Here is a 19,151-nt window from a genome sequence, read left to right as displayed (position 1 = left end):
AGGCAGGTGGATCATGAGGTCAAGATACCGAGACCATCCTCGCCAACATGGTGAAACCCCATCTCTACTAAAAACGCAAAATTACAAAAATACAAAAATTAGCTGGGCATGGTGGCTCGCGCCTGTAGTCCCAGCTACTTGGCTGAGGCAAGAGAATCGTTTGAACCTAGGAGGCTGAGGTTTCAGTGAGCCGAGATCATGCCACTGCCCTCCAGCCTAGCTACAGAGTGAGACTCTATCTTAAAAAAAAAAAAAAAAAAAAAAGATTGGGGACCACTGCTGTAGATAATCCTCAAACTGGGTCAGCATCCCTTAGATAACCAGTATAGGCAGGCACCCTTTCTAAGATGGTCCCCAAACACTGGAAGCTACTCTTGGACAATCTGAAAACTGGCTGTTCTATCTTGCCAAAATTCTCAAACTTGGTTCCCATCCCAGAGTGATCTCCAAACTGGATTGGCTGTCCCGAGATAACCACTGCACTTGGTTCCTCATGCCACAAACACAGTTACTCTCTCCAGAGAATCCATAGTTGTCATCCCCAGAAATGAAGATATTGTGCTAATTTAGGCATCCACACCATGTAATCCACAATCACTGACTGACTCCAATAACTCCTCAGCCTGTTACCTACCTCCATAATCCTAATCCTTTGTTATCCATACCAAGATCTTCTTTGAACCCCATTTAACCATCAATCAACCTCAGAGTCTTATTTGCTTTCAGATAATCCATGAACCCAGGAAGCCACTCCAATAAATATCCACATGCATTACTTACTCGGAATAGCCCACAAACTGTCACCTGTAATAAGGCACCAACCTACCCTACTCATCATACTCCTCAAATTCTGTTACATACACGCTTCCACACACACTGGATGATCCACAAACTCACGTATCCATTCCGGATATTCTCTCAACTCCTACCCACCGCAGAACCCAGTGGTCCCAGCAAACACCCTCCTCCCCACCCCCGCATGCCCCTGTCCCTGCAATCCCACGCGGCCTCGGACTCTCCCTCTCCGAAATGTACACCCCGAGTGGGCACCTGGTTACGCAGCACCACGAGCGCCTGGCGTAGATCCCGCAGGAAGAGCTGGTAGATGTGTGCCTGGACCAGCGCCTCCCTGCGCGCCTCCCACAAGCCGAGAAGTTTATGCCAGCCAAGTTCGAGGTGTGGCAGCCACTCGTCTAATGCCAGGCCCGGGCCCAGCTCTGCGCCGTCGGCGGCCAGCAGCGCCTCGCTGGCCGCCACGATGCGAGCATAGTCTTCCTCGCGCTGGTCCACCTCCTCCTTGAGCGCAGCGTGGCGCGCCAGCAGCGCGTCCGCCTCTTCTAGGCTGTTGGGCAGGGGCCCCTCGCTGCCGCCCGCCGCTTCCTGGGCGCGCACGAGCCAGTCCAGGAAAGCATCGAGGTCATGTAGGAAGCGCTGCAGGCGCCCTGCTGCTGCCACCGCCTCACCGCAGGCCTGAGCCGCGCTGGCTAGCGCGCCCCACTCAGCGCCCAGCTCCTCCGCGCCCTGGTGCAGCCGCGACGCCTGCGCCGGGAAGCGCGCTGCCAGCAGGGCTGCCTCCTCCAGAAGGGCCGCCTGGCGTGGCTCCAGCGCCTGCAGAGCGGCCTCTAGGCCGCTAAGACGCCACTGCAGGGCGCCGCCGGCGCGGGGCGCGCTCTCCACAGCTCGCCGCTTCTCACGCACCTGGGCGCGCACCTCGGCCACCTCCAGCACGTGGTTCTCCACCAGCAGCACCGCGCTCATTTCCTCTTTGCGCTGTTCCACTAGCTCCACGATGCGGTTCCACCTGCCCAGGAGAAAGAGAGTGACTTGAGGAGGACAGGGACTCCTCTTGGGCGCGGAGGGCCCGCCTACCCAGGGTAGAATCCGGGCCCAAGCCACCCAGCCATTGTGTGACCTCAGTTTCCCCAGTTTCTGCCGGTGTAAAATGGAACCCTACCCATCACTTTTGCTTAGGGCAGCCGTTCTCAACATGTAATCTGATCGAGGACAAAACGATCTTCATAAAAATGTGTTAAGACGCCATTTGCTTTTTCACTCTCATTCTTTCCCGAGTGTTCAGTGAAGTTTTCCAGAGGCGGCAGGAGAGACTGAGTGCAGAAGCCGACTCTGACTTAAGAGAAGCCCAGCTGCCGTCTCTTAAACCAGACTTTAAAGAGATTTACAAAGGTACGAAACAATGCCATTCTTAGTACATTTTTTGTTATGAAAAGTTATTTTTTTTATAAAAATATGTTAGTTGGCCGGGCGTGGTGGCTCACGCCTGTAATCCCAGCGCTTTGGGAGGCCAAGGCGGGCGGATCATGAGGTCAGGAGATCGAGACCATCCTGGCTAACACAGTGAAACCCCATCTCTATTGAAAATACAAAAAAATGGCCGGGCGCGGTGGCTCAAGCCTGTAATCCCAGCACTTTGGGAGGCCGAGACGGGCGGATCACGAGGTCAGGAGATCGAGACCATCCTGGGTAACACAGTGAAACCCCGTCTCTACTAAAAATACAAAAACTTAGCCGGGCGAGGTGGCAGGCGCCTGTAGTCCCAGCTACTCGGGAGGCTGAGGCAGGAGAATGGCGTGAACCCGGGAGGTGGAGCTTGCAGTGAGCTGAGATCCGGCCACTGCACTCCAGCCTGGGTGACAGAGCGAGACTCCGTCTCAAAAAAAAAAAAAAAAAAAAAAAAAAAAAAATACAAAAAAATTAGCCGGGTGTGGTGGCGGGCGCCTGTAGTCCCAGCTACTCGAGAGGCTGAGGCAGGAGAATGGCGTGAACCCAGGAGGCGGAGCTTACAGTGAGTCAAGATGGGGCCACTGCACTCCAGCCTGGGCGACAGAGCAAGACTCTGTCTCTAAATAAATACATAAATAAATAAACAAATAAATAAATATAATAATATGTTAGTTATATTAACACATTAGATATTTAGATTTTTAAAAAAATTTTAAGACATGAGATCTCACTATGTTTGTTGCCCAGGCTAGAATGCAGTGGCTATTCACGAACTCCTTTATGGCACACAGAAGCCCCCAATCCAGGCTCAAGCGGTCCTCCCACCTCAGCCTCCTGGGTAGCTGGGACGACAGGCATGCACCACTCCCAGCTTATTGTTATTTTTAAATAACTTAATGTTTTCAAATTTCTCAGCCAGGTGCAGTGGTTCACACCTGTAATCCCAGCACTTTGGAAGGCGGAAGCAGGTGGATCGCTTGAGCTCAGGAGTTGGAAAGCAGCCTGGGCAACATGATGAGACCCATAAAATACAAAAATTGGCTGGGCGTGGGGGCGCACACCTATGGTCCCAGCTACTTGGGAGGATCGCTGGAGCCTGGGAAGTCGAGGCTGCAGTGAGCCGTGATTGTGCCACTGCACTCCAGCCTGGGTGACAGAGTGATGAGACCCTGTCTCAAAATAAATAAATAAAAATAAAAACATTTAAAATTTTCTCAGTATTAAGTTCTAATATAGTAAATAGCAATAAATATGACTCACTAAAACAAGCTCTTGGGGTCCTCAATAGTATGGGTTTATTTTATTTTATTTTATTTTATTTTATTTTGAGATGCAGTCTCACTCTGTCGCCCAGGCTGGAGCGCAGTGGCGCAATCTCGACTCACTGCAAGCTCCGCCTCCCGGGTTCAGGCCATTCTCCAGCCTCAGCTTCCCATGTAGCTGGGACTACAGGCACCCGCCACCACACCCAGCTAATTTTTTTGTATTTTTAGTAGAGACAGGGTTTTGATTTGACGCGTTAGCCAGGATGGTCTCGATCTCCTGACCTCGTGATCTGCCCACGTTGGCCTCCCAAAGTGCTGGCATTACAGGCGTCAGCCACCGCTCCTGGCCTGTTTTGTTTTTGAGACAGAGTCTTGCTCTGTTGCTCAGGCTGGAGTGCAGTGGCACCATCTCAGCTCACTGCAACCTCCGCCTCCCAGGTAAATGGGATTCTCCTGCCTCAGCCTCCCAAGTAGCTGGGATTACAGGTGTGCACCACCACGCCCGGCTAGTTTTTGTATTTTCAGTAGAGATGGGGTTTCATCACATTGACCAGGCTGGTCTCAAACTCCTGACCTCAAGTGATCTGCTCGCCTCGGCCTGCCAAAATGCTGGGATTACAGGTGTGAGTCACCATGACCTGCCTATTCCTTGCATAAAGCCATTATGATTCTCTAAATATCTTGTTCATTTATTAGCATATTTAACTGTTTCTGTGCCTTCTCTAGAATGGACACACTACAAGGACAGATATTAGGACTCTGAAATCAGACAGACCCGAGTTCAAGTTCTGCTCTAGCCAGATTTGCCATGTAACCTTGGGCAAATCATTTCCTTCTCTGATCTTCAGTTTCCTTATCTGGAAAATGGGGATAATAAAGTCCACTTCATTGAGTGTGTAATGAGATCATGTGGCTAAAGCACTCGGCATATAGATCTCTCTACATGCTATAAATTGTTACTGTTGTAGTTATCTTTTTAGGCTGGATGCTTTGCGATTGTCTCGGCTATAGAGATTTTAAAATCCCTGGATATGGGAATCTTACACCAGAGAGTCAAGAGCATAGTCTTTGGGTGGGGTGCAGTGGCTCATGCCTGTAATTCCAGCACTTGTAGAGGACAAGGCAGAAGATCACTTGAGCCCAGGAGCTCGAGACCAGTCTGGGCAACAAAGTGAGACCCGATCTGTACAAAAAATACAAAAAGTAGCCAGGTGCAGTGGTGCGCACCCATAGTCCCGCTACTCAAAAGGCTGAGGCAGGAGGATTTCTTGAGCTCGGTGGGGGGTGAAGGCTGTAGTGAGCCATGATCGTACCACTGCACTCCAGTCTGGGTGAAAGAGCAAGACCCTGTCTCAAAAAAAAAAAAAAAAAAAAAAAAAAGAACACAGTCTTTGAAGTCAGACATATCCATCTTCAAAGCCCGATTTGATCCCCTAACTAGCTATGTAACCTTGGGCCTCCATCTTCACCTCTCTGAGATCCAGTTTTCTTCTCTCTAATGTGGGGTAATTTCCACCCCATAGTGTTACCAGGAAGACTGGATATATTAGATAAACAGCTCCAGCTCAGGATTCAGCCAGAACTGCATTTGACTCCTACTTATAGACTGAGTAATCTTGGATAAGGAGTTCACCTCTTTGGACCTGTATCTTCATCTAGGAACCCCACCTGCACTGGGAGAATTGCTGGTAGTATTCCAGATGTACTGTATTAGTTTGTTACTTATCTTAAAAGAGTTGTAGGCTAGGAGCAGTGGCTTACACTGTAATCCCAGCTCTTTGGAAGGCCGAGGTGGGGGGAGGCCAGGAGATTTCGTTTGTTTCTGTATTTGTTTGTTTTTGACATAGATTCTTGCTCTGTCACCTAGGCTGCAGTGGAGTGGTGTGATCTCGGCTCACTGTAGGCTCTGCCTCCTGGGTTCAAGCAATTCTTCTGCCTCAGCCTCCTGAGTAGCTAGGACTACAGGCTCATGCCACCATGCCCGGATAATTTTTGTATTTTTTGTGGAGATGGGGTTTCACCATATTGGTCAGGCTGGTCTCGAACTCCTGACCTCAGGTGATCCACCTGCCTTGACCTCCCAAAGTGCTGGGATTACAGGTGTGAGCCACCACACCCAGCCAAACCCAGGAGTTGTAAGACCAGCATGGCCAACATAGTGAGACCCCCGTCTCTACAAAAAAAAATGTTTTAATTAGCTGGACATGGTGGTGTGCACCTGTAGTCCCAGTTCCTCAGGAGGCAGAAGTGGGAGGATCGCTTGAGCCTAGGTGTTGGAGGCTGCAATGAGCCATGATCACGCCACTGTATTCCAGCCTGGGCAACAGAGCAAAATCCTGTCTCAAAAGAAAGAGAGAGAGAGGCTGGGCGCGGTGGCTCACGCCTGTAATCCCAGCACTTTGGGAGGCCGAGGCAGGCGGATCACGAGGTCAGGAGATTGAGACCATCCTGGCTAACACGGTGAAACCCTGTCTCTACTAAAAATACAAAAAATTAGCCAGGCATGGTGGTGGGCACCTGTAGTCCCAGCTACTAGGGAGGCTGAGGCAGGAGAATGGCGTAAGTAAACCCGGGAGGTGGTGCTTGCAGTGAGCCTAGATCGCGCCACTGCACTCCAGCCTGGGTGACAGAGCGAGACTATCTCAAAAAAAAAAAAAGAAAGAGAGAGAGAGAGAGAAAGATCTGAATTCTAGGACCTTTACCATGGAAATTGGGATATTGGAATTTTTTTTTTTTTTTTTTTTTTTTGAGACAAAGTCTGGCTCTATTACCCAGGCTGGAGTGAAGTGGCACAATCTCTGCTCACTGCAATCTCTACCTCCTGGCGTCAAGGCATCCTCCCACCTCAGCCTCCCGAGTAGCTGGGACTGTAAGTGTGCACCACCATGCTTGGCTAAATTTTGTTTTGTTTTGTTTTGTTTTTTTTATAGAGAGAGAAATGGGGCTTTCGCCATGTTGCCCAGGCTGGTCTCGAACTCCTGAGCTCAAGTGATCCACCCATCTCAGCCTCCCAAAGTGCTGGGATTACCAGTATGAGCCATTGTGCCCGAAAGAACATTGGGATACTGTAAAAAGTTACATAAAGTGCTTGGGAATACTCCTGGCAGATTGTAGATATTCAATAAATTATTTCTGGATAAATAAATGAACAGCCAACTGAAATGTCTGTTTTAATTTTACCACGTCATCACCAGTACTGGGGATTATGATTCTTGGTCAACATTTTGTTGATTTATCAGGTGGCCATTATGATTCCAGGGGTTTGAGATTGCACATCTTTGCTGTCCACGGTTGTGTGAGTGTGGAAGGGAAGGATGGGAGGGACTCCCAGCCCCAGGCCCTCCTACCTGCTGTTGAGGTGGTCCTGGCAGGAACGCACCTCATCTGAACTGGGGTGGCCTCCTTCCACCAGCTCCTGGACCGTGTGGTTCACGTCCAGAACGCGGCCCATCAGGCTGTTCATCTCTTGGTCCAGGCTCTCGAATCTGCAGGAGGATGGAGATGCTCAGACACCCGAACCCTGCGGACCTTGGTTTTATGAAACGCCTTCTACTGGTTCTACTCCTAATTCTCCACCCTCCTTTTCAGCCTCCTTTGTGGGCTCCTCCTCTTTTACCTGCTGTTAATTTAATTTAATTTTATGTATGTATGTATGTATGTATGTATGTATGTATGTATGTATGTATTGAGACGGAGTCTTGCTCTGTCACCCGGGCTGGAGTACAGTGGCACAATCTCGGCTCACTGCAACCTCTGCCTCCCGGATTCAAGCGATTCTCATGTCTCAGCCTCCCAAGTAGCTGGGATTACAGGCATGCGCCCCCACACCTAGCTAACTTTTCTATTTTTAGTAGAGATGGGTTTTCACCATGTTGGTCAGGCTGGTCTTGAACTCCTGACCTTATGTGATCCGCCTGTCTTGGCCTCCCAAAGTGCTGGGATTACAGGCGTGAGCCACCATGCCTAGCCTCTACCCGATGTTTAAATGGGAGTTTCCGCAGCAGCAACTCCACCCTGAGCCCTCTGGGTTTTCCCTCACACCCTTCTTCGACGATTCCACCCAACCCCACAGCCTTGGTCTTCTCCCCTGAACTCATGACAGTCACACCTCAGTCTTCAGCCTCAACCTCTTACCTTTTGAACCTATCTTCAACCTAAAGTCTGCTGTATACCTTCTTGGGGCTATTCACACCCATCTGACTCAAATTTGTTCTTCCTCTGGGCCCCCATGTTGGGGACAGCACTGTCATCCCCCAGGCCAGAGCCCTGGGCTTTGTTTTAGAAAATTGCTCTGGCCCATCGGCCTCCATGGCCTGTCTGTCTACTTACTTCCAGCCCTGGTCTAATCTGTTCCACTCCATCTGGGTCCCCACCCCAGTTGCCTCTCTGGGTTCCCAGCCACAACTCTCAACTGCTCCAACCACCCTCCACATGACAGCCACTGAGGTCTATTTTAAGCTGGACATGGTCCTCCCATCTTTAAATCAATGTTTCAAAGAACTGGGCAACTGTGGGCACAGTAGGGGCAAGGAGCAGCCCTGTGTTTCCAGCAGTGCCCAGCACAAGACCTAGAAAGGCATAGGCACTCAGTACTAACACCTGCTGAATGAATGTATGGATGAACAAGATGCTCAGAGAGAGTGGTGCAGAGGAGGAATACACATTGTTCACCCACTAATTGAACAACTCATTGCTAAGTCAGCCAACAGACAAGTCAGTATATAATATGTCATGGGATGGTAAGTGCTACAAAGAAATGTAAAACAGGATGAAGCAATGGAAAATGTCAAGGGTTAGAGCTATTTTAGTAGCTTAGGGAGGTGACATTTATGCAGAACCATTGGGAGGCCTCCCAGAGGAGGGGCCAGGCTGAGGTGTCCCCGTAGAAGCATAGGTCGTTTATTTCATGCTTGGCGAATGTAAGCCTGGGTAATAAGAGCAAATGCTGGGGGAATGCTTCCTCTACCCCCAGGTATTTGCGTCATGTTCTGCATGTATGAACTCACTTACCCTTCATCACATGCTTGGGTAGGGACTAATACCACCCCCATTATACAGGTGGGCAAGCTGAGGTTCAGGAAGGTTAGGCAGGTTGCAAACCTTCTAACTGTCACAAAGCTGGTTATGAGTGAAGCAGGGATTGGAACCCCTCGTTCCAGCTGAGCGAACATCGGAACTGTTGAACCAATGAAGGTGAGACTGGGTGCATGAGGAATGGGACCCCGGAGTCCCATATGTGTGCGCTCACCGGTGCTGCACCACCTCAACGTCGTCGAGTGAATCGGGCACACGCATGGAAAGCAGCCATTGCTCCTTCTCGCCGATCCACAGCTCGCACGCGTGCACCTCGCCAAACATGCGGTAGACAGCGAGCGCGTCCCGCAGCCACTGGCGCCGCAGCGCCGCCACTTCGGTCACCTCAGCGAACAACTGCTCGGCTTCCACCACGCGCACCTGCAGCGCCACCACCAGCGGCCCTGCGCCACTGGCACCCCCGAGTGTTGCCAGCTGGCGTCGCAGGCCGCTCACGGGCCCGCGATGCGCCTCCACCTCTCCGGTGAGCGCGCGGTGCTGGCGCGCCAGGCGGCGGCTGGACGCTTCGTCGTGGCCAAAGTCGCCAGCAGCTGCCAGGCGGTAAGCGTCACGAAGCCAGTCCAGCAGCCCGTCGAGGTCAGCGCCGAACTGGTGCAGCGCCCGCGCCTCCTGCAGCCGCCGCTCGCGCCGCGCAGCCGCCTCTTCCAGCCTCTGCCAGCGGCGCCGGGCGCTCGCCGCGCGCTCTGCCAGGCCCACCAGCTGCACCGTCTCTGCTCCCGGGCCGACGGCGCCGCCGGCTGCAACCAGCTCCTCGCCACACCGCAGGGCCTGCTGCAGCAAAGCCCGCCGCCCGCCCAGCTCACCCTGCAGGATCTTGTGCTGGGCCAGGAGGCGCGCGGTGCTGGACAGGTCATGCGCGCCGCCCGCCGTGCCCGCTGCGCCCGCTGCGCCCGCCGCACCGCCGCCGCCCGCAGCCTCCAGGAGGCGCTCCTTGTCGCGCGCCCAACTCTCGGCCTCCTCCAGCTCCTGCAGCAGCGCCCACAGGCTCCGCGAGGCCTCCAGCTCTGCCCGTCGCCGCGCCGCCTGCTCCTGCAGCTCCGCCAAGCAGCCGTGCACGTGGTTCACGCGGTTGCAGATGACCTGCGGGTCGCAGGGCTGGTAGCCTGAGCCAGGAGAAGGGGAGCATCCAGGATTGGTCACAAGCCAAGGGGCGCCCAAGAGAGGATGGTGCGGGCTACCTACCCTGTCCTTGGTGTGACTTCATCAGGTGCCGGGTCACGCGGCTCCTCCTGCAGGCAGCCTTTCCTAACACCCCAAGACTGGAGCAGGCTCCTCCTCGATCCTCTCAGGCTGCTCTGCTTCCCCATCCCAGCCCTGACAACTCTGTGTTGTCATTGCTTTGTCCTGTCTCCCCCGCTGGACTGAGAGCTCCTTAAGGACAGGACCTGGGACTGTCACACCCTATCCCAATCACTGCCTAGCAGAGGGTGGCACCCAGAGCTGTAGCCTAGTGAATGTAGTGATTTGTTGACTGAACGATGGATGGATTCAGAGCATCTCAGATTCTGTATATTTGAGTGAAAATTGTGCTTATGTCAGAACTGAGTCAAATGGAACTTCTTTGTTTTTCGTTTGTTTGTTTTCTTGAGACAGAGTCTTGCTCTGTTGCCCAGGCTGGAGTGCAGTGGCGCGATCTCAGTTCACTGCAACCTCCACCTCCAGGTTTAAGCGATTCTCCTGTCTCAGCCTCTCCAGTAGCTAGGATTACAGGTGCCCACCACCATGCCTGGCTCATTTTTGTATTTTTAGTAGAGATGGGGTTTCACCATGCTGTCCAGGCTGGTCTCAAACTCCTGACCTCAAGTGATGCGCCTACCTTGGCCTCCCAAACTGCTGGGATTACGGGTGCCTGCCACCACGTCCAGCTTTTTTTTTGTTGTTGTATTTTTAGTAGAGACGGGGTTTCACTATGTTGGCCAGACTGGTTTTGAACTCCTGACCTCATGATCCGCGCCCTCCTTGGCCTCCCAAAGTGCTGGGATTACAGGCGTGAGCCACCGCGCCCAGCCTGGAAATATTGTTTAATAAAACCTCTGTGTTAGTGTGTGTGTCCATGTATGCATGTGAACTGTGAGTCATGAGATAAGTGCATTTATTATTTTATTTTAGAGATAGGGTCTCACTCTATCACCCAGACTGGAGTGCGTGGCACGATCATGGCTCACTGCAGCCTCCAACTCCTGGGCTCAAGTGATCCTCCCGTCTCAGCCTCCTGAGTAGCTGGGACTATGGGCCCACATCACCATGCCTGGCTAATTTTTTTTTCTAAGTTTTTTGTGGAAATGGAGTCTCACTAGCTGGTCTCGAATATCTGGGCTCAAGCAATTCACCCACCTTGGCCTCCCAAAGTACAGGGATTACAGGCATGAGCCACTGCTTGGCTGTGTATTTCTTACTGGATCATAAAAGTGAGAGAGAGACACTGCCCTAGGTGGAATGTGGGATTTCTGTAATTCTGTATGTTCACTGATGTTGACTCAAACCACAAGGTATCCAACTGAATAATAGTTACAAAAACAACAGCTTCTTGCCAGGCGCAATGGCTTATGCCTGTAATCCTAACACCTTGGGAGGCCAAGGCGAGCAGATCACTTGAGGTCAGGAGTTTGAGACCAGCCTGGGCAACATGGCAAAACCCCATGTCTACCAAAAATACCAAAATTAGCTGGGTGTGGTGGCGTGCACCTGTAGTCCCAGCTACTCGGGAGGCTGAGGTGGGAAGATCACTTGAGCCAGGGACGTTGAGACTGCAGTGAGCCGAGATAGAGCCACTGTACTCCAGCCTGGGCAACAGAGCGAGAGTCTGTCTTAGAAAACAAAACAAAACAAAACAAAAAAACAGCTTCCATGTACCCAGCCCTTACTCTCACACTATGTCATTTGATTCTTACAACCATCCTGTGAGGCCAGTATCCTTATCAGCCCCATTTTCCAGATGAAGAGACTGAGCCTCAGAGAGAGGAAGGATTGCCCTAGGATCAGCTAAGAAGCGGTCCATCAAGAGCTCACACTCTGGACCACCCATCAGGCAGCGCTGCCTCCCATCCCCATGACAACGCACTGCCCACACTCGCACTCCCCACACCGGCCCCTCTGTTGTATTCTCGGGGCTGCTGATTGTCACAGGAGCCAAGAACTCACAAGGCGAGGGCAAAGGGAGCTTCCCGAGACAAACCTAGCTAAGTTGAAGGAGAGGGTCCCAACAACCTCGCCTGGAGATGAGATGGGGATGGGAGGGGGCTGAGCCAGGGTCAGGATGTCCACACCAGGGCATGGAGGGAAATCTCAGCATTTGCACTTAGGATGTGACCCACGTCGGCTAGGGCGAGAAACTTCCCCACCAGCCTGCAAGCCAGACAGGTTGTCCCTTTTCTAATAATGCTCCAAGATTCCAAAGGGCTGTGGGCTCCAGATAAAGGAGGAAAACATCTTAACGGAGAGATACGGACCAGCCTCAAGACCCTCTTATCAGCTCCATGGCCTGGGCCTCAGTTACCTCATCAATGAGAAAGATAAAAAGCAGTCGTGACTGCCATCAGCACTCAGGGCTAGCCATGGTGTTCCGAGGAGTATAAATAATCTCACAGGCTGGGCGCGGTGCCTCACACCTGTAATCCCAGCACTTTGGGAGGCCGAGGCAGGCAGATCACCTGAGGTCAGGAGTTCGAGACCAGCCTGACCAACATGAAGAAGCCCAGTCTCTACTGAAAATATAAAATTAGCGGGACATGGTGGCGCATGCCTATAATCCTAGCTACTCAGGAGGCTGAGGCAGAAGAATCGCTTGAACCCAGGAGGCGGAGGTTGCAGTAAGCTGAGATCGCGCCATTGCACTCCAGCCTGGACAACAACAGCAAAACTCCATCTCAAAAAGAATAAAATAAATAAAAATAATAATCTCACAGAAATGGCCAGGGACAGTGGCTCCCACCTGTAATCCCAACACTCTGGGAGATGGAAGCGGGAGGATTGCTTGAGCCCAGGAGTTCAAGACCAGCCTGAGTAACATAGAGATCAAGTGTCTAAAAAAATAAATAAATAAAATAAACAACAACAATAATAAAAAAAAAATCTCACAGAACACTCATATCAGATGGGGCCACTCTGACCATGATGGAGTAGGACAAAACCAAGCTCACTCCATAATCATGCCTGAGCACAGACAAAATCAAGGTCACTGTGCAAACCACAAAAATGACCACAGGCTGGGTGCGGTGGCTCAAGCCTGTAATCCCAGCACTTTGGGAGGCTGAGATGGGCAGATCACGAGGTCAGGAGATCGAGACCATCCTGGCTAATACGGTGAAACCCCGTCTCTACTAAAAAATACAAAAAACTAGCCAGGCGAGGTGGCGGGCGCCTGTAGTCCCAGCTACTCGGGAGGCTGAGGCAGGAGAATGGCGTGAACCCGGGAGGCGGAGCTTGCAGTGAGCTGAGATCCGGCCACTGCACTCCAGCCTGGGTGACAGAGCGAGACTCTGTCTCAAAAAAAAAAAAAAAATGACCATGCATCCCCCTCGCTGGCTAAGATGAATGACAGCTTCCAATGACTGCAACAGCCTCCTTCTGTTCCTCCCACCACCTAGATCAAAATGATTAAGATGCCCGATCACCTAGTCACCCCCATATTCTGACATCATCCAATCCACAGCACAACTCACTACACTGAATCATCTTCCAAATCACCTAACACAAGCCCAAATCCTACAATAAGCCCCCAGTCATATATATATATGTATTTGAGATGGGGTCTCACTCTGTTGCTCAGGCTGGTGTGCAGTGGCACGATCTAGGCTCACAGCAACTTCCACCTCCCAGATTCAAGCAATTCTCCTGCCTCAGCCTTCTGGGTTGCTGGGATTACAGGCACGCGTCACCATGCCCAGCTAATTTTTTGTATTTTCAGTACAGATGGGGTTTCACTATGTTGGCCAGGCGGGTCTCGAACTCCTGACCTCATGGGATCCACCTGCCTCGGCCTCCCAAAGTGCTGGGATTACAGGTGTGAGCCACTGCGCCCGGCCCCCCATCATACTTTCTTGCTGAGATGCCCCACAGCTCCCCATGGTGTGTGTAAAGAGCCACCAAACCCAACTTGGTTTGACCACAGAGGGACTCCTGGTGGTCTCTGGCTGGAGGGCACTGACATAAGTAAGACAGGAACCTTATTAGAGCCAGTCTTGGTTTTGCCTATCAGCATCCATGACCCTGTGTCTGGTAAGGGCGTCCCTTTCTCCTCTTTTTCAGTCTAAGTCTTTGGAATGGGCTGACCCCACTCCTGGCCCTGGGATAGGTGTATCACATGCATGTGGCCAATTAGGTCCCTGCATACCCTGGGGCCACAGTAATTGGCTGAGCAATGATGGAATCCACTGTGAACGAATACAAGCTCTCCTAAGACTTTTTGTTAGAACTCTTGGGAGAAAGGGGCCTGTGTCCCATTGGCTCTGATAACCTGTTAGGATGTATACCTAGGGCTGAATGATCCTGGATTTATACCACAAGGGGCAGGACTGCTTGACAGTGACACCAACACAGAGACTAGAGATGGAGAGAGACGAGAGAGATAAGAGTCTTTTGTTTATGTTTTGAGAAGGAGTCTCACTCTGTCACCCAGGCTGGCGTGTGCCTGGTGGTACGGTCTTGGCTGACTGAAACCTCTGCATCCTGGGTTCAAGCAATCTTCCCACCTCAGCCTCCTGAGGAGCTAGGATTACAGGTGGGCACCACTATGCCTGGCTAATTTTTTTTGTATTTGTAGAAGAGATGGGGTTTCATCATGTTGGCCAAAGCCTAACCTCAAGTGATCCGCCTGCCTCGGCCTTCCTAACACCTAACACCTAAGTGTTAGGATTACAGGCATGAGCCACCGAGCCTGGCCTGAGTCTTTTTCGTTTTTGATATGGAGATGGGGTCTCGCTATGTTGCCCAAAACTCCTGGCCTCAAGCAATCCTCCCATCTTGGCGTCCCAAAGCTCTGGAATTACAAGCGTGAGACACACCAGGCCTGGTCTCAGATGGAGTCCTAAAAGCACCCTTGAGCCATACCTGGATCCAGCCATGCCTGAAGTAAAACCCACCCTTCCCCAGATTTTTTTTTTTTTTTTGGTGACAGGGTCTCAGTCCAGTTGCCCAGGCTGGAGTGTAGTGGCACAGTCTTGGCTTACTGCAGCCTCGACTTCCCAGGTTCAGGTGATTCTCCCACCTCAGCCTCTGGAGTAGCTGGGACTACAGGCATGCACCACCATGCCTAGCTAATTTTTGGTATTTTTGGCAGAGACGGGGTTTTGCCATGTTGCCTAGGCTTCCCTGAACATTTTGGTTACGTTAGCCAGTCCACTCCTCTTTTCACCTTAAGCCATTTGAACTGAGTTTCTATCACCTGTGGTTAAACAGGCCCTGATTAACATTACTTAGCAAAGGTTTTCTTGTTTGTTTTTTAAGAGACAGGATCTCACTGTGTCACCCAGGCTGGAGTGCAGTGGCATGATCATGGCTTACTGAAGCCTCCAATTCTTGGCCTCAAGTGAGCCTCCTCCCTCAGCCTCCAAGTAGCTGGCACTACAGGCATGTATCACCGTGCCTGGCTTATTTATTTATTTATTTATTTAGGTAGAGATGAGGTCTTTCTGTGTTGGCCAGGCTGGTCTTGAATTCCTGGGCTCAAGTGATCCTCCTGCCTTAGCCTCCCAAAGTGTTGGAATTATAGGCATGAGCCACCATGCCCAGCCGGCACAGGTCTTTTTATTTTATTTATTTATTTTTTGAGAGGAAGTCTTGCTCTGTTGCCCAGGCTGGAGTGCCAGTGGCGGGATCTCAGCTCACTGCAGCCTCCACCTCCTGGGGGTCCAGCGATTCTCCTGCCTCAGGCTTCCAGGTAGCTGGGATTACAGGCACGTGCCCCCATGCCTGGCTAATTGTTTTTTGTATTTTTAGTAGAGACGGGGTTTCACCATGTTGGTCAGGCTGGTCTCAAACTCCTGACCTCAGGTGATCCACCCGCCTAGGCCTCCTAGACTGCTAGGATTACAGGCATGAGCCACCACACCCAGCCAACACACAGGTCTTTTTAAATGGTATTCGTTGAGAGCAATCTGTGAAGGGCTTGGCACATAACAAGTGCTCAATAAATGTGGGTTATCACTGCAGAATCTAAAGCAGGAAGAGGTCGAGTGGTCCACCCTGCCACTCAGGGCATTGATTCTCCCCATGACTTCCTTAATGGAATGTGATCTTAGGCTCTGCTTAAATGCCTCCAAGGACAAGGAGCTCACTCTTTTCTTCTCTCAGGAGTCACTCTTGTCTCTATCGGCAACAGTCCCAAGAGTCTCCAACCCCAGCCCCAGCCCCAGCCCCAGCCCCAAGACTCACCCTGCAGCTGGGAGAAGCGCAGGGCAGCGGCATTGAGCGCCTCCACCCGCTCGCTCTGGGCCACAATGTCTCCCTCCAGCAGTCCATGCTTCTGCAACAGGTCGTCTGCCTCCACCAGGTGCTGCCCACACTCCGGGGACAGCAGCTGAGCCTATAAGCGGGGACAGCACTGAGCACACCTCTGGCACTGCCCTGGCCACTCGCCTCTCCCCCATCGCCTGTGCCAGCCCCTGCTGCTCTGCACTGTCACTCTTGACTCTGACCCGTCTTGGAGAGATATGGACCAGCCTCAAGACCCTCTTACCAGCTCTGTGGCCTGGGCCTCAGTTTCCTCATCAGAAAGAAAAAAGCCGAGCCCCGGCTGTTGTCGGCTCTCACAGCTAGCAATGGTGTTCTGTCTCTGTCTCCCTCTTTCTCTACCTGTCTCTCTCTGAATGTTTCCATCTCTCGTGGACTCTACATTTCTGGGCTTTGTCTCTGTCACAGCAGCTCAGTCTCTGCTTCCATGTCTTTCTTGTCTATACATCTTTGTCTCCATCTCTCTCTGCATCTCTCTTTCTACATTTCTACCCCTTTCTCTTTCTCTCTGTCTGTATCTTCCTTCCTTCCTTCCTTCTTTTCCTTCTTTTTTTTTTTTTTTCCTCTTCTTCTTTTTTTGAGACAGAGTCTGGCTCTGTCGCCCAGGCTGGAGTACAGTGGCACGATCTCGGCTCATTGCAAGCTCCGCCTCCCGGGTTCAAGCGATTCTCCTGCCTCCCGAGTGGATGTACCTTGCCCGGCTAATTTTTGGATGTTTTAGTAGAGATGGGGTTTTGCCATGTTGGTCAGGCAGGTCTCGAACTCCTGACCTCAGATGATCCGCCTGCCTTGGCCTCCCAAAGTGCTGGGATTACAGGTGTGAGCCACCGCACCCGGCTTCTTTTTTTTTTGAGACAGGATCTTGTTCTGTCACCCAGGCTGGAGTGTAGTGGTGCAATCATGGCTCACACAGCCTCAACCTCCTGGGCTTAAGTGATCGTCCCACTTCAGAGTAGCCGGGACTACAAGCGCATGCCACCACACCTAGCTAGTTTTTGTTTTTGTTTTTATTTTTTTGTACAGACAGGATCTCACTATGTTGACCAGGCTGGTCTCAAACTCTGGGGCTCAAGCAATCTGCCTACCTCGGCCTCCCACAGTGCTGGTACCGCAGGTGTAAGCCACCATGCCCAGCTGGCTTCTATCTTTATTGTCTCATCTCTCTCTATTTCTGGTAGGTCTTTCCCTCTCTCAAATTGATTCCAGTCTTCCTGTATCTTTCTCTGTAGTCATGCAGATTTTCATTGTCACCTTTGTGTCTGCCTCCCCCTCTCTCTGCCTCTCTGATTTCTCTCCCTCTCTCTCAAACTGTCACTCTCTCTCTCTCTGCATCCCTGGCTTACTCTGTCTCTGTATCTCCATGTCTTTTTTCATTTCTCTCTCTTTTTTTCTTCTTTTTTTTTTCTTAGACAGAATCATATTCTGTCATCCAGGCTGGAGTGCAGTGGCACCATCTTGGCTCACTGCAGCCTCTGCCTCCTAGATTCAAGCGATTCTTGAACCTCAGCCTCCCAAATAGCTGGGACTACAGGCACATGCCACCACACCCAGCTAATTGTTCTGTATTTTTAGTAGACAGGGGGTTTCACCATGTTGAACAGGCTGGTCTGAAACTCCTGACCTCAAGTGATCTGCCCACCTCGGCCTCCCAGAGTGCTGGGATTACACGTATAAGCCACCGTGTCCAGCATTTTTCTATTTCTCTATTCGTCTCTGTCTCGTTCCCATTCTGTTTCTTTGTCTGTCTCTCTTGTCCATCTCTGTATCTTTCTCTCACTCTCTCTCTCGTTCTCTCTTTTTGTCTTCCTGGCTTTCTCTTTATCTTCTTCTATCTCTGCCCTTCCCTCTCCAGCTCCAGCTGTCTGTCAACGCTTTCAGCGTCTGCATCCTTCCCTCCCTCCTGGCACTCCACCCGCATCCGCGGCCCCCGCCTGGCACCTGCATCTCCTCCATCCAGTCCACCATGTACACCATCTCCTGGAAGACCTTCTGCAGGGCCAGGTTCTGCTCGAGCCGTGTCCGCCGGGCACCCACAAGCCCAGTTAGCAGGGCCCACTGGCGCAGGACGCTGTCACGCTGGGCTGCCACCCGCCGGATATCGTAGTAGCCTTCGGCCGCCAACGCCTGGGCCAGCTCTGCCACACCCTGTACCCGCTCCTCGTAGGCTGCAATGTCTGCCTCGATCGCTTCGTGTTTCTTCATGGCTGCCTCCACTGCGGGCAACTCATACCCAAAGTTGTCCTGGGGCAGTGAGCCAGACACTCACCCATGCTGCCTCAGCAGTCCACCTGTTACCTTGACCCTGTGTGACCCTGGGGACTGCCCCCTCCATTACCTTGGAGACCGGCCCTGCCCTCCCTAGTTATCCTGGAGACCAGCCCCGCCCTCCCCTGTTACCCAGGTAACCTGGAGACCAGCCCCACCCTCCACTGTTACCTTGGAGACCAACCCCACCCTCCCTTGTTACCCTGGAGACCAGCGCCACCCTCCCCAGTTACTCTAAAGACCAGCTCCCCTCTCCTGTTGCCCTGGAGATCAGCCCATCTTCCACAGTTACCTTGGATACCAGCCCCATCCTCCCTTGTAGCCCTGGAGACCAGTGCCACCCTCTCCAGTTACCCTGGAGATCAACCCCACCCTCCCCTGTTGTCCTGGAGACCAACCCAATCTTCCCCAGTTACCCTGGAGAACAGACCCACCTCCTCTGTTGCCCTAGAGACCAACCCCACCTTCCCGTTTCCCTGGAGACCAGCTCTACTCTCTCCAGTTACCCTGGAAACAAGTCCCGCCCTCCTGTTACATGTCTAACCTTAAACTTGTTGCTCAGGAAAGAGGCCCACGCTTCCCCTGTCCTGGTTTACCTGACTCTGTTACTTAGGAAACCAATTTTATCCTCCTGAGTTACCCTAGACACAAGATACAACCTCTCTTGTCATTTAAAACACTCCCCCTATTGCTGAAGAGACTAATTCTGCCCTTTCTAGTTACCCTGAAGACCAGCCTCACTCTCCCATTACCCTGGAGATCGGGCCCATTCCCCTCACCCAACAATCACTTAGAAGACCAAGTTTCCCTTCTCATCCTCATTTATCACCAGGAAAC

The 19,151-nt window shown here is 51.9% G+C and overlaps 2 protein-coding genes across 2 annotated transcripts in view; one reads left to right on the top strand and one right to left on the bottom strand.

Moving 5' to 3' along the window:
• The window catches only part of BLVRB (biliverdin reductase B), a 220,150-nt gene that overhangs the window by 136,085 nt on the left and 64,914 nt on the right, over window positions 1–19,151 (top strand). The gene's annotated exons all lie outside the window — the stretch shown is intronic.
• SPTBN4 (spectrin beta, non-erythrocytic 4) overlaps window positions 1–19,151 on the bottom strand; it is a 117,522-nt gene that overhangs the window by 56,237 nt on the left and 42,134 nt on the right. The window contains exons 13-17 of the mRNA XM_050768976.1: window positions 17,988–18,290; window positions 15,972–16,122; window positions 8,755–9,703; window positions 6,854–6,991; window positions 1,051–1,801 (exon numbers count right to left, since the gene is read on the bottom strand). Of these exons, the coding sequence (XP_050624933.1) occupies window positions 1,051–1,801; window positions 6,854–6,991; window positions 8,755–9,703; window positions 15,972–16,122; window positions 17,988–18,290 (2,292 nt within the window). The remainder of the gene's footprint in view (window positions 1–1,050; window positions 1,802–6,853; window positions 6,992–8,754; window positions 9,704–15,971; window positions 16,123–17,987; window positions 18,291–19,151) is intronic.

Source organism: Macaca thibetana, chromosome 19, assembly GCF_024542745.1.
Source record: "Macaca thibetana thibetana isolate TM-01 chromosome 19, ASM2454274v1, whole genome shotgun sequence".
Taxonomy (NCBI): Eukaryota; Metazoa; Chordata; class Mammalia; order Primates; family Cercopithecidae; genus Macaca; species Macaca thibetana.
This window is presented reverse-complemented; position numbering and strand designations above follow the sequence as displayed.